This window comes from Varanus komodoensis, unplaced genomic scaffold (assembly GCF_004798865.1).
Source record: "Varanus komodoensis strain SLA01 unplaced genomic scaffold, ASM479886v1 scaffold1, whole genome shotgun sequence".
NCBI classification, from domain to species: Eukaryota; Metazoa; Chordata; class Lepidosauria; order Squamata; family Varanidae; genus Varanus; species Varanus komodoensis.
In genome coordinates this window covers 58593327-58608827 of record NW_025335268.1, presented here as the reverse complement: position 1 = coordinate 58608827, position 15501 = coordinate 58593327, and the positions used below count along the sequence as shown (strand labels likewise).

Sequence of the window (15501 nt, the reverse complement as noted above, 5' to 3'; positions counted from 1 at the left end):
TTGGACCAAGCTTCCTTCTTCTGATAGGATCAACTACTTTCTTATTTTCACCTGGGAATTTTAGCTTGGTGAGACTGAGGATGTTCTGTGATGGGTCTTACCCTCCCCCCCCCCCCCAGTAAAACTACAGTTCTGTAGGGAGGGTGAGAGGAAAATGCTGGTCCTGTGCAGGTGCTTTTCACATGAAAGAGCACAATGAACACAAGGGTCTGCGGGACCCCTGGACTGTCACACACTGAGGGAGGTTTTCTACCTGTGGAAGTTCCAGTTGTTCTGCTGTCTAAAAGTGGCCAAGCCCCATAAGGTAAGTTGATCTTAATAAGGAATGTTGTGCCACAGGAGGGTGAGATTTTTCTCTTTCTCACTGCTGAACTCATTCAAGTTTCACATCATTATGTATAGTGGATACAGCTAAGAAGAAGAAGAGTAGATGAGGAAAGGCGGTTTATCCTGTATCTTTGTCCCCTCAGATGAAAACCAGCATGGGAAAGGTAATTTTGACTTGAAAAGGGACCCAAAAGAGACAAGTTAACAGCCTGTACTATGATGCTTTGGATTAAAACAACCACAGAGAAACAAGGCAGGAAACTCTGTTAGTGCTCCCGTTAGGCGTAGTAGGGAATGCGAAGGGTCTCTGACATAACTATGGTGCCTTGGTAAAAACCTTGTTTCTCCTTTTCTGTTTCAGTCCATTATATTTCTTACAGACAAATGTTCTGAAAAAGAATACATAAAATAGCAAAAGGGTGACCATAAAGCAGTGAATGCTGGCAGAACTTGCTAATGGACACTGTGGGTCCCCTTCACTGATATTTGCGGCTGCCTCTTGGAGTGTGTTCACCATTGCTTTGCTCTCCCTGCTGTTTCCCATTCCACATGGCAAACCTGAGCAGAACAGATGTCCTTTCTGACATTTCCATTTATTTCATCTCCAAGTGTGTGTGTGGGTGCATCAGTGGGGGGAGCTGTTTAAACAGCAGTAGAATGTGGAAGAAACTAATTTTTCATGTCTTTAGACTTTTGTATGAGAAAAGATGCTAAAATGTAAGTCCTCAGTTAACATTTTCAAATCAGAATCCTCAACAACGATACATACTAAATGGGTGAAACCACCAAGTTAATATATGTAACATGATTTACAATGATATCCCAACTAGGTAATGGAACCCATATAAAACAGATGTTTTTAGACAAATACTGAGTGTAAGAAAGTCTGAGGAAGCTTTGAATAATCACATATTAAGCAATGTGGGACAGGTGGTGATGCCCTTTCACATAGGACTATATTGAAATAAAGCCAGATGGCATGATGAGGTTGCACATAGTTAATTGGCATGAAGTACAAATTTTGAAAACTGGGGGTTGGATAAAAAGAGTCTACCATGAAGAAATATCCTCCCAAAATACCGGTCTTGAAACGCACAGACACCAGGAGCAGCAAACAATTTAGTAACTTAATTTCCAATGATTGTAAAGTGCTTTACATAAGTGCATAATTAATTTTCTCTGGACTGGAGATCAACACCCAGATCTTAAACATTTTTCTTAGAAGTAAATCCTAATTATTTGAATGAAGCTTAATTTCTTACTGTTGTTTAGATTATGGTTTAACATTTATTGGAGAGATTCACTGAAAAATAAATCCCACAGTGAAAGCTTATTACAGAAGAAATTACCCACTGCCTAGGACTGTGTAACCATCCATTTTTACATTAGCAAGATGTATATACTTGGTAATCATTCATGGTAATTTTTGGACTTTATCCTGTTTACCTTAAAAATGTTTCATTACCAACATGCATATTTTTCTGTAGTAAAAAAAGAGAGGCTTGCATTTCACAACTCTGGTTTTGTTGGTTTTCCCTATATCATGACCAAATTTATTTAACAGATTTTTATACTGGCCAACTGGCAAATGCTCTTGGGATAGTTTTTAATCATAAAACTAAACTACAAAATAGCTTTTAAAATTCCAAAAATAACAATAAAAGTATGAGAATGCTTTTTGAAGGAGGAGGTATACAAATGTATACAATGAAAGATGCCAGGCAGATCTCCCTAGGAAGGACATTCCACAACTGGGGACCATTACAAAAAAAAGCTTTTTTCCTGCTTGCCCCTTGTTGCTCCAGATGAGCCTCAGAAGGCAGTGGCCTGATTTCAATGACGCAGCAGGCCACTGTGGTTTAATTTAGCACAGGCAATGTTGTGCTGTAGTGGGTGCCCAGGTGATTGATTTTTGCATGATGCCCATGGGTGCCCAACTCACCATGGATTGCCATGCCATGCAAACTTGGGCAGCAGGAGTTGTTTAAGAGTGTAAAAAAGGTAAAGGTAAAGGTTTCCCCTTGACATTAAGTCCAGTCATGCCTGACTCTAGGGGGTGGTGCTCATCTCCGTTTCCTAGCCGAGGGAGCCAGCGTTTGTCTGCAGACAGTCTCTGTGGTCATGTGGCTGGCATGACTAAACACCAAAGTGCACGGAACGCTGTTACCTGTCCACCAAAGTGGTACCTTTTTATCTACTTGCATTTGCATGCTTTCGAACTGCAAGGTTGGCAGGAGCTGGGACGGAGCAATGGGAATTCACCCCATTGTGCAGATTCAAACCAGCAACCTTTCAATCAACCAGCCCAGTAGCACAGTGGTTTAAACCACTGTGCCACCTGCAGTCCCTATTTAAGAGTGTAACAGCCCTCAAATAACTCACTGCCCATTTTAGGGTTTTTGAGGACTGTCTAACCATCAAACAACCCCTAGCTCCTGGGTTTGCATGACATTACAAGCCACAGCAAGCTGGGCACCCATGAATGCTATGCAAAAGTGGCAGCCAGAGGTTCCCAGCACAATCTGACAGTCCCTGTAGAAAAACCCATGGTGGGTTATGTCATACGAACCAGGTCAGTCTTAGCAAAGAGAGAAGGAGCTCCTTCTGATGGACAGGTCTTAAGTCATCCTGAACTTCAAAGGCTAACACTTTGAATTGGGCCTCAAAACTAATGGGCAAGCAGTGCAGTTAACTATAAGTATCCTCACTGCTCTGTTCTGCACTGTCTGAAGTTTCTGGACTGTCTTCAGAGTAGCCCCATGTATCGCACATAGCAAAAATCCAGGTGGGTGGTTATCAGAATATAGATATCAGTAGTAAGTAGCCAACTGATAAAAAGCACTTTGTGTCACTGGGGCCTCCAGAGGCAGAGCTGAATCTGTGAGCATCTTCAGCCTGTGAATACACACCTCTTGGAAGAGTGCAGTCTTATTTAGGGCAGGTTGAATGCCACTTCCTCAGGCAGACGAACTACTTACAAAAGGACCTCTGGCTTGCCTGGGTTAAATCGCAGTGTATTGGCCCTCTAGGCTACTACTGAGGTGAAGTACCAGTTCAGGATGATCACTGCCTCACCTGAATTTGATGAAAAGGACAGGTAGAATTGGGTTCTACCTATCTATATCATTTCATTCCATTTTTCTGGAAAACTTCTTCCAGTGGTTTCATGTAGATGTTAGAAAGCCCAGAGGACAGTGGAGCCCTGAGGAATGCCACAACAGAATCTCCTTGAGAAAGAACTGTAGTCCCTCAGCTGGGTAGGTATCAATTTATTTTTGATCAGGATTTATACAATTTGTACATTCCAGAACAAACACAGTCTTGGACATAGTCTGCAATCAAAGTCCACACATTTCTGCACATGAAGAATAATTAGCATACCTCCCAAAATTACATTCATCAGCTTGCATATATTTGAAATTTTGAAAATTATGTATTTGTGAAACACACACAAATATGTGCATAGTAGAGGAATATATTTGAAAAAATTGATTAAAAATACACACAGATTCTCATGCCCCCCAAAAAGAAAGGAAAAGAAAGAATAAGAAAAAAAGCTGGAATTTGTACCCCAAGCATTACCTTATGGAACTGGTTGTAGGAACAGAACCAAAACAGCACCTTCAGTTCCCAGTTCAACAGACTTCAGAAGGATACCATAGTTGATCTTACTGAAGAATGCATGTAATAGATGCATGCAGGTCCTTATAACCTCTCTTTCCCCCAGTAATGTATGTAGTTGTCTCAGTTCCAGTAATCAAACTGGTAATTACTTTGACTGTTGGGCAACACAGAAATTTAATAAATAAAATGTGGTACATAGTAAACCACTAATATGATTGCTTCGGCTGGAATCAACTAGTAACTATACTGACATTTATAGCATCATGTAAACCAAGTTTCCCTAAGTGAATTGAACAACCTCAAGGTCTGGCACATGATTGACCATACATGCTGGGGTATAACACTGCTATGGAATGGCAGAGAAATGATGAACAGTAACAATACCAACAGTTTAAAAAAACACCCCTCCTTTCCTCTTATTCTGGTAGAAATAGCTAGCAAAATTCTTGGGAAACATAATTGAGTGGCACAACACATTGCTTCCAGATGTTGTGGACTACACGTTCCAGCATTCCTTGTCACTGTCCTTTTTGGCAGAGGCTGATGAGAGTTAATGTCCAAAACATTTGAAGGAGCACCAGGATGGGAATGACTAGTTTAAGATATGGGAAAGAAGAAATACAAGTGAGATTTTCCAAATGTTTAGAGAAGTAGATAGCAGTGAGTAAGGAAAAGAAAGGTGTGGCAAAGCCAGCTGGGATGTGAGCTTGGGCTGGCAGCTGCCCACCACTCAGCTACGTTCCATCTTATAGAGCCCCAATTCTTTCTTATTGTTTAATGTGCATTTCACTAGTGTATCCTAAAAATATTACAGAAATCCCTGCAAGCTGCAGAAAGAACTATATTAAATAATAGCAAAAATACACACAATTTTTGTAGGAACATAATCTATTCATATTGATTTGAACCTACTAATCACAAGAGTACCTCCTTGACAGAAACTAGTAGACCATCCTGATGGGGCTACACTAAGGACTCACTGGACATCTACCATGCACTGAATTGCATGCAGGATTAATTTCAAATTATAAAAATTATTATGTATTTGCACATATACAATAAATGTAAAATATATGGCAGGAAAAGATACCAAATATGCTAGTAATTCATGTTAGGGGTGGGCAGGAGAACACTAACCAGCAGAATCTACCCATCATTTCTTAAAATATGTCACCTACTGTATATTTTAGAGAGAGAAAAAAATGTTGTTTTATTGAACTGAAAGATATATATGGTCTATCTGACACATCTTAAGTAATCAGAATGAGCTCATAGGAGAAATCGGTAATTACTTTGAGCATGATATTAGTTTGAAGTAAAATGGATGATTTTGCTCCATTTTATTACCTCTGGTATAGAGCCATTTGTTTCATAAATTCATTGACCTCATCTTAAATGATCAATCCTGCAAGACAGATCTGATTCATTAATTCTTAAGTGACATTATTTCTACTCCAGTAATTTTTACTCCATGTGAAGGGACTGTGTAGTGCATCTGTGGCATGAGAGTGAGAGATGGAAAGAACTAGTTATGTGCGACTTTGGAGTGTTGAATAAGATCAATTGTATAATGACTAGATATTTAGTTCATCTGAGATGTTCTTGGAAACTGATTTATTGCAGTTACTTTCAATATCCTTAATTAATTCTATCAAATGATAAAATATACTGAATAGTATAATGGTCAATATGAGAGTGAAGGAAATAAACAAGAGCATTTCTTTTATGTCAATGAATCATTAAAAAATTATGACATGATTTCTAAGAAGGCTTTCTAACAATTTTTATGGGAGTAGAGAAAATGTCTTCTTATCTTAAGGTGATATTAGATACCAATTCATATTAACAGAGAAACAAAGCACTTAAATGTTTCAATTAACCTTTCTGTGAATAACCAATAAAATGAAATCATTAGAGAAGAAGTCATCTGCTGAATTTATACTGCAATCCTATTCAGAAGTGAGTGCATGATAACTACTCTCAGGGAAGTACAGAATTTCAGCTTCAGGCACTCTCATGCATATTTATTATGCATATGTGTATTTATTTTATTTGTACCCTGTCTTTCTTCTAAAAATGGGCACTCAAGGCAGCTTACAGAACTAATGGAAATTGATTAAAATGCAATGAAAATATAACTGTTACAGAGGAAAAAACTAAATCAGAAGTTACCTTGGAGTATTCTCCACTGCACATACAGGGACCCATGTCTAAATCAACATTGAAGTCACACATTGAAACTATTTTACATGCTTTTGTAAATGTAGATGTGGTTTGCTCCTTTGCAACTAGACCCAAAGAAGATCTGCCTATCTTCACTACTTTTGAGCAGGCCTGGGTTAAGTCAAGAGAATCCCCTGATACTGAGTGAATCAGTGGAACAAATCAGTACTTCACCAGGAAGTTTTTCAGACATTCTGTATTTGCCACTCCCACCCACCCTAAGTATATGAAAAACTAACTTCCAAGCTTGCTTATCTCACTTGGGACACAGGTAGTTGTTCCCAGAATACTCCTCACAGGGAGCTGTATGTCAGGGCTGGGGCCAGACCAAGACATTTTACTGCCTGAGCAAAGGACAAAATGGCTTTGCTCCCCCACAACCAGGTACAAAATTGAATCTTATTACTTTTCATATTGGCAATTGGACAGCATCCTCTGCCATACCCATGGGCAGCAGGCTAGTTTAGGGAGCTTAGGGCAGGCTGTGTATCATACATAGATCTGTCATCCTGCACCTTGCCTCCATTTCCAACCCTCCATCATTCACTACCTGAGCCAGCTACCTAATTTTGCCTGTGTTACAACCAGCCCTGGTTATGATAGAGATGAGTGCAAGGAAGAGATAGAAGGGATACTGTACAAACGTCAAGATACCTGAACATTTCAAAGAGAAAAGCCTTGATTTACACATGGTTGGGGCCCTACATACTTGCCCCAATGTGTGCATGAGTTATACTTGGATATTTTGTACCCAAGAACAAAACATATGCTCCCACATGCACTTGAATGGAAAATATAGACCTCCTTTTGTGAAGAACAGTTTAGAAATTCATACATGGTGAAAGTTCAAGTTGATTTGATGGGTTAATAAGGTTCTACAATGCCTTCGATATTCACTTTGCAGTGTTGGGAACTTGAGTGACTTGCTCCCAAGTCCAACTCCAGTTGCATCAACTACTCAATTCAGACTTAACTTGGGAGCAACAAGCAAGATTTCCACTGTTTTTACCACTGAGTTGCTCCAGGCCTTACGGCCTGCATCCGACGTGCAGCAGGATATCCTGGGATGATCTTGGCAGAAGGTATCTGCTATGGGCTGGAAGGCAGGCACAAACACAGCAGAGGCAGTGGGAGGGAGTGAGGGGGTTTCAAGGGGGTGGGGCAGGAGACAGATGAGGGGGTTGTGATAGAATGGAAGGGAAGGTTTCAGTTCTTTTTGGCATGAGGGAGGTGGTGGGAGAGGGGGAGACTTGACAAAAATCTCTTGCAATCACCTGAGACTCTACTTGGACTTGAAAGTAAAGACTTAAGACTTGACTTGAGACTTGGAGTAAAGGACTTGAATACTTCTTCTTTGTGCTACATATGAGAGTACTTTCTTCTCAAAAAAAATTGCTTTCTCTTGTGGCATCTGGATTTTGCTCTGAGATTTTAGAAAAGACATGATTTGGCCCAGTGTTGGACAGAACTAAGCCACTTAAGCTGCTAATAATGGCAGAAAAAAGCAAGGAGGTATTTTTTTTCATTATGTATTGCATAAACAAGTTTGTTTACTGTGTGTTCACACAGCCTCTTGTGTTCTCATTAGGGAAGAAGTATGTGTTTGTAGCTATAAGCTAAGCACCTAGTATTGCCCCAGAGGGGGAGTGGGGGTCATTTAGGAATGTTTTAGAGTAATTCTTCTGTTTGAGAGGGTATCATAGAAATGAATATTCAATATAAAAGAATTAGTTATATAGAATTAGTTATAATTAGCTCTGTGGCGGCTGAAGGTCTTTAGGATGCTTGGGTTTCTCCATACCACCCTTCCCTCTATGTCCTGCCTGATTCTGTTCCATATAGGTTTTAAAAATAACTAAATTTTATTTTATTTTCTCTCTTACACAATATAAACAAAATAAGGAGATGTAGTTGAACAGTTAGGACTAAAACGGAACATATCCAAAGGAGGTGTGTGTGTGTGTGTGTGTGTAGGTTCTCATTGATGCTCAAACTTACATGTCATTGCATAGTGAATAAATATCAAAATGTACACCTGGAGATTGTTGTCTGCAGTAAACTGCACGTTCAAAGATAGAAAAGGCAGTATGGCCTTCTGCCCATTGAAGACTTGATGCTGTGAACTTGGACTTCCACTTTCGAAACCAAAATTTTTTTACTACCATGCATATTCTCAAAATCCACTCTTGTTGACCATCTGATGCATCCTAGAGCAAAATAATATAATTCAAAAACACAAAAAATAAGCCATGTGATTGTTTTTCATACAAAATGAGTGCATAGAAATCTAAAAAGGAGCTATAGAGCCTGCCAACATCATATAGGAGGGTGATGCAAAATCTGTGCCACAACATCTGGCAGCTGAGGACATGTTTTTTCTAAAAAGATGATCTGGTGCTCAATAGGTATGGAAAAACAATTTCTGTTGTATTGGATTTGTGAGTAGTTCCTCTTCCACTCCTCTCTGATGACCTGAATGTCAAAGTTAGTCATGTCTAATAATTGTTTATATAGTTAAATAGTGGCCTAAATATGTAGAAAGAAAGAAATTCTTCTCATATTTGGAGAGGGGGTTGGAGAAGTATTAATTGCTGATAGACCCCTAAAATGAATGTCAAAAGGTGAGCTGATTATGAATATTGCCTGTGGGCTGTAGTTGGCCATTTACATTTGTGTTGTGAATCTGAGTAACATAGTTGCATGAATAAGCCAGTGTTGCTGTGTCAGCATGATGTATTGTGCCAGCTCTCATCAGGCCATGACACGGTGATGTCACAGTGTCCAAAGAACTCATTGGCTGGGGCAGCAGCTCTGGTTTGCCAGTTTAAAAGGCTTGGATATTGTACAACATTCTTGAGATCTCTCAAAAATTCATTTATACTGGAAATGTACACATGGGAGTCAGCTGGGCCTTCAGTTGGGTCTTGTGGTGCACAGCTGGAAGCATAAAATGCTCACCTGGAACAGACAGGCATGTGGCTTTCAGGTTACCCCTGCAGGAACAATCGGAACTCTTGTACTAACACAGCAGCATAGCCCATAGTGTATCAGTGCCTCTAATATGCTTTGTCAGCCCATGGAAAGTGAAGGAGCAGAGCTGACTCAATCTCTGGGCCATGTGGATGGCCAAGTACATCTAATAACCAGAGAAAGCTTTGTTCAGATGTTCCTCGAGACGACAGCTCAGTAAGAACCAATGAATACATGTATATCCTCCCTTTGTTTTTCCTCCTGCAGAGAACCCAAGGGGACTTTTGTGGTCCTTCTTTCCCCTTTTCATCCTCACCACAACCACTCTGTGAGATGGGTTAGGCTAAAGTCAGTGACTGGCCTCAAGTCACCCAGTGATTTTCACGGCCAAGTGGAGACTAGAACCTGGATCTTCTGGGTCCCAGTCCAACACTCTAACCACAACACAACACTGTAAGCACATTTAAATTGCATTGACTCCAGAGGGATAGAGGCTACAATCCTATGTGCTCTACGTGGAAGTAAGCCCCAATGAATACAGTAGGCTGTACAGCTGAGTAATATGCCCACTAATATGACTTTAAAATGCTTAGTTTTGCCTGCAACATTACTGGGCTTTATTGCTATTATGTCAGTTTCATCAGTGTTCCCAATAAAGAAGAACCAAGAGTTAAATGAGATGAGTAATCAGATGCCTTGCGTATGTCATTTTCAGTTTGTTTTTATGGCCAGTCGTTATTCAGACTGTTACCTATTGAATGCTATAATTTCTAAATCATATCTTGTTCTGTGTGCTTTTAAGATATGTATTTCCAGTTCTGAATATATATAAGCTGTATATAAGTGTCCTTTGCATGGTTATAAGTTCAGTACATTTAATATATATGGTGCTGAAAAAAGAAAATATTTTCAGCATACTATGAGAACTGAATAAATGACAAAATTTAAGGGGTTTTGCCTCAGTGTATAAAATCTGTCAAAAAAAGGCACTGAAAATTCTGACATCTGTTTATCTGTTTATAGCTATGGAAAGATTACTCATTTTAATTCTTGTTTAAAATGCCATATGAAGGAAAAGGCATTTGTGCAAACAAGAGTCATATTTGAATTGTAGATCATGTCTCCACCATCTGTGAGAGCTGTTGGTGTTGCAAAATTAATGTGTTAATGAAATCACAATAATTTCTCTGAAGTAATGGATTCTGAAACCTAGAATGACTATTTTTTGAACTTTGGTTTCTAGTGGCTTGCAACTGGGAAAACCTTTCACAGCTTAATTAGTTCTGCAGCCTTATTTACTTTTTTTTTAACGAATTGGCAATGTGTCTTCACCACACCAATAGCAGCACAGAAAATAACTTGCATTTGGTACAGTAAGGCTGTAATAATAAGAGGTTTTGCCTTAGTTTTTGAAAAGTTGTTAAATAAACTGTTGTCTGCCAAGAAGTTATACAAAAGCGTCTAGTGAAGAAGAGTGGGCAAACAGCTCGGAAAATCTTTCCAGCTTGTTGAAATATCACAGCTTTAGAATACTTGAAATTCACCCAGATTTTATTACTATTTTCTACTTCGTATTTGAAAGACAAAGCTAATGATGTAGGATGCTTTTGTTTTTTGGGTACCATTTAATATTCCAACTTTGTTATCTACTGTATTTAAATAATTTAAAATATCACATAGTGTTGTGGTTTTTTGTAGATTATTTGCACTCACTTGTCTCAAGTCATGGGGTCATTTCCAAGAGTTACTTGATCTTATTTACATAGCTAGCTATTCAAGTTGTCGTCTGTGTGACAGCAGCAGTTAATGCGAAAGCCATAATCCAACACAGAATTAAAAGCTCATTGAAATTGAAATCACTGTGCTTAAGCATTCTTAATGCTATGCTGGATTGTGATCATACTATATAATTAAAAACCTAACATATATAGTGCTTTACCGAACAATCCTTTACATGTTTACTCAAAAGCCCCACTGTGCTTGATGCTCAGAGTAAGTCTATTTATGATTGCAGCCTTAGAGCATTCCAAGCACTTCAGATACATTTTGTTGTAATCTATAACAACAACCCTGTAAAGTAGGAGAACATGAATATACCATGTTGTTGAAGTGGAGAGAAGCACAGTGGCTGCTTGATATCACTTAGACTGCAGTCTTATATGGGGCTAATATAAAATCTCATTGAAGGGAATGTAACTTGCTTCTGAGTAAATATTAATAGGATTGGGCTATTAGTGAGTTCATGACAGAGATTAAGGTTTGAACTGAGGGCTTCCAGATATTCACTGCAGCACACCAGGTCTACAATATGTATCAGTTCATGCTTCATTTGTAAATAAGGAATGTAAAGAAAACCTACTAACATCACGGTGCTCTTCTAAAGCCCTTTGGGTCTACAACACATGGAGACATGCAAGCGCAGACACACACACACACACACACACATGAGCCAACACACAGTACTGTGCTTTCATATTCCAAAGCATCTTAGCACTGTAGAGGAAGACGATATCAAATCTTTTAATAGCAATTATAGTTAAGACTTTACTGAGCATATATACATGCCTTTAGGTGCTAGGATATAGTTTATTGTTGGGGATAGAAACACAATATCATGAAATATATTTTCTTTGGTTATTCAGATGTTTGGAAAGCCATAATGGAAAGTTAAAAGAATATATATTTTAATGCAAATGACAATATAAAAAAGGAAATCACATTTTTCTTACCTGTTTTGATTTTGTTACTGTGTTGTAGGTATGTGACTGGTGTAAGCACATAAGACACACAAAAGAGTATCTGGATTTTGGGGACGGGGAAAGAAGGCTTCAGTTCTGCAGTGCAAAATGTCTCAATCAGTACAAAATGGACATTTTCTACAAAGAGACACAGGCCAATCTTCCAGCTGGACTCTGCAGCACATTACATCCTCCAGTCGAAAATAAAGCAGAAGGCACTGGGGTGCAGCTGCTGACTCCAGATTCTTGGAATATACCGCTAGCAGATGCTCGGAGAAAGGCCCCATCCCCAGTGTCTGCAGCTGGCCAAATTCAAGGTCCTGGACCATCCGCATCTACCACTGCCTCTCCGCCTGAAACTGCCAACTGCTCTGTCACTAAAATCCCAACGCCTGTTCCCAAACCTATTCCCATCAATGAGAATCCAAATATGCCACCGGTTTCCATCCAGCCACCTGCTAGCATTGTGCCTCCAATTGGTGTCCCACCTCGAAGTCCTCCCATGGTGATGACAAACCGTGGGCCTGTCCCCTTGCCCATATTCATGGAACAGCAAATCCTGCAGCAAATCCGTCCCCCATTTATTCGAGGGCCACCTCATCATGCCTCAAATCCAAATAGCCCTCTGTCCAATCCAATGATTCCTGGAATTGGTCCACCACCAGGTGGCCCAAGAAATATGGGCCCCACCTCCAGTCCTATGCACAGGCCAATGCTGTCCCCCCATATTCACCCTCCAACAACCCCAACTATGCCTGGAAATCCCCCAGGTTTACTACCCCCTCCGCCTCCGGGAGTCCCTTTGCCCAGCCTTCCTTTTCCCCCAGTAAGCATGATGCCAAATGGTCCTGTGCCCATGCCACAGATGATGAACTTTGGCTTGCCATCTCTTGCCCCCCTGGTGCCACCCCCAACCCTGTTAGTGCCATATCCTGTCATTGTCCCTCTTCCAGTTCCTATCCCCATTCCAATCCCCATTCCACACATCAATGATTCCAAACCCCCAAATGGCTTCTCCAGCAATGGGGAGAGTTTCATTCCAAGTACATCTAGCGATGCGACTGGGGCAAAGCCAACAAATAACTCTGTGTCCCCCAGAGATCCGAAACAAGGGCCTTCCAAGTCTTCTGACTCAACACCAAGCTGCTCAGGCCAGTCGTTAAATCAAATGCCAGTGCATCAGGAGCACAGTAAAAATGAAGTTGTTGATTTGACTGTGAGACCTAGTAGTCCGGTAAACAACAAATTTGGTTTTCCTACAGCACTACAGGGACCACAGGATGGTGTGATAGACTTAACTGTAAGTCACAGGTCTAGACTACACAATGTTATCCACAGGGCTTTACATGCTCAAGTCAAAGTTGAACATGAAGCTAGCAGTGTTGTAAACCTGACTTTTGGTAGTGCAGATAAAAGGAACTGCAGTGACTGCAGGAACAATTGCAGCTCCACTGAAACAAAGACGTTACCTTGTAGTGACCCAGCTCACTGTGGTCCTATCACACTGGCCTCTGGCACGCCAGAGAATAGTGCAGGTGCAGTTTGCAACGTCATTGTGAATGGCACGAAGGCCCCAGAGGTTTCTAAGAACTCAGAGCAGCCCCAAGAGCAGAAGAAGTCGCAGCCTCTGGAGGAACTGCCAGTGAGTGAGCTGGAGTCTGTTAAGGAAAACAACTGTACGTCAAACTGCCGCCGGGAAGCAGAGTCTGGTAAGAAGACTGGGGAAGAACCCCTCTTTGGGGGAGACAAGCAAGATCCCAACCTTAACAATCCTGCAGATGAGGACCATGCATATGCTTTGCGGATGCTACCCAAAACAGGCTGTGTCATCCAGCCTGTGCCAAAACCAGCGGAAAAGACTGCTATTTCACCATGCATTATCTCAACACCAATTCTCAGCACAGGGCCAGAAGATCTGGAGCCACCACTGAAAAGGAGGTGTCTCCGAATTCGAAATCAGAATAAGTAAAGGTTTGTGTAATCACTACAGTCTTCTGTGTGAGCAGAGTGAATATCAGTGTTTTCAGGTAGGAGTAAAAGACAAATGGAGGTGGCCATTTGTGAAACAGGAACAAAGATTCTGGTTTATGAATTTCCCAAAAGAAAAAAAGTCATTTTTATGTTTTGTCTTTGTCCTGTGGCATCTTTGTATCTGTCTGTTTTACATCCATCAGCAGTGTATATTCCCTTAATGTTCATGAAATATTATTTGGAACTCTGGCAGGGAAAACTGTGTTGTGGTTTATATCCTGACTAGTGGATCTTAGAACAGTTTTTGAGCCCAGGAAACTGACCTGATGTGTACAGCTAAGCCCTCTGGGTAATAGTGATTTAGGACTTTTGGGTTTAATGAGCACAACCCACCTTTAGGAAAAGTCTCCGTGGAGTAATTCTACCGCTTCTAATTAACTGAGGGCCCAAAAGCATGCTTTTTTGATGTTCATATTCCCCCTGCTGAAAACCAAAATGTTTTAAGGTAGCCTAACTTAAATTTCATTAAAAAACACTTCCATGGGTTTTGTTGAATCAGATATACAAATTCATATGTTGCTTACTATTTTGGTTCTTGCTGTTGCATCTCAGTACACTTGGATCACATCTCTGCCACATTTCTCCATATCCTCTGCCTTTTAAAAACCTCCTTGGACATTATTGTACTGATGTCAAATGTATTTTTAATGTTCTTTGGCTAGAGCACACCAGCATACAAACAGTAACCATTAAAAAATCAACAACAGCTGAGCCTTATTTTTGAAACAGGGTTATCAAACAAATAACCAGCTTCTACACCTTTGTATTAGTGGTGTAATACATATTCTAAAGGAATGCTTAATATGCCAGATGTACAATTTGAATTTAGAACAAATTAATGTTCTGCATTTAAAAGAAATTGTTTCTCTGTGTTTGCCAAGCAGATGTCTGGAGTATTCTGGTAATTCTAGATAGTCACTTTGGAAAATAAAACAAAATAAAAATCATAATGCATAGTAAGCCCCCTTCCCCACATATATATGTATTCACACTTATTTTAATGGCCTTTCCACACAATCAGGTAGACAATTGCAAATTGGTTGCAAACAATCTACATCATTCCTACAGCACTGCATCTCTGTTACATAGATAACAATTTTCAAGCACTAGAAGCGTTAAAATTTGTTTTTTCTTTTTTTCAGAAAATGCAGTGCTTCCTACAGAACTGCTTTTGTTATGATATGCTGAGTATGGCTCAAGTGTGGCTGCTGAAGTGACAGGGGCTCTTAAAGGGAATCGTTTTGATGTAATAAGTGAGAGCATGACTCAGCTGCCACCCGTGCCCTTGCCTTTTTTAATTTTTAAAATAATGCATTTAATTGGACTTTTAACTAACAGTAAACAGAGAAAATAATATACAGAAAAGATAACCTCCCTGTTTCACTCACTGAAGCAAACAGATGAGTATATGTAATTACGGAAATCACAGATCTGTGCACACTCAGTGAGCATACATTGTCCTGTATTTGTCTGGTCTTAACCACTCTTGTTTATGAGTTCCAGAGGGGCAATCTGTATTAGTCTATTACAGCAAAAACAGCAAAGAGAATTGTGGCACCTTCAAGATGAATGCATTTATACTGGCTTA

General features: G+C 40.0%; 1 protein-coding gene across 3 annotated transcripts in view; it reads left to right on the top strand.

Moving 5' to 3' along the window:
- Positions 1 to 15501, top strand: part of LOC123021805 (sine oculis binding protein homolog) — a 168458-nt gene that overhangs the window by 136563 nt on the left and 16394 nt on the right. For 2 of the 3 annotated variants that reach the window (XM_044426938.1, XM_044426925.1), the window contains one exon: positions 11902 to 13853. In XM_044426938.1, coding sequence (XP_044282873.1) covers positions 11902 to 13851 — 1950 coding nt within the window. In that variant the 3' untranslated portion in view covers positions 13852 to 13853. Of the gene's footprint in view, positions 1 to 11901; positions 13910 to 15501 lie in introns of all 3 variants that reach the window. The other variant, XR_006414409.1, reaches the window with a different exon arrangement.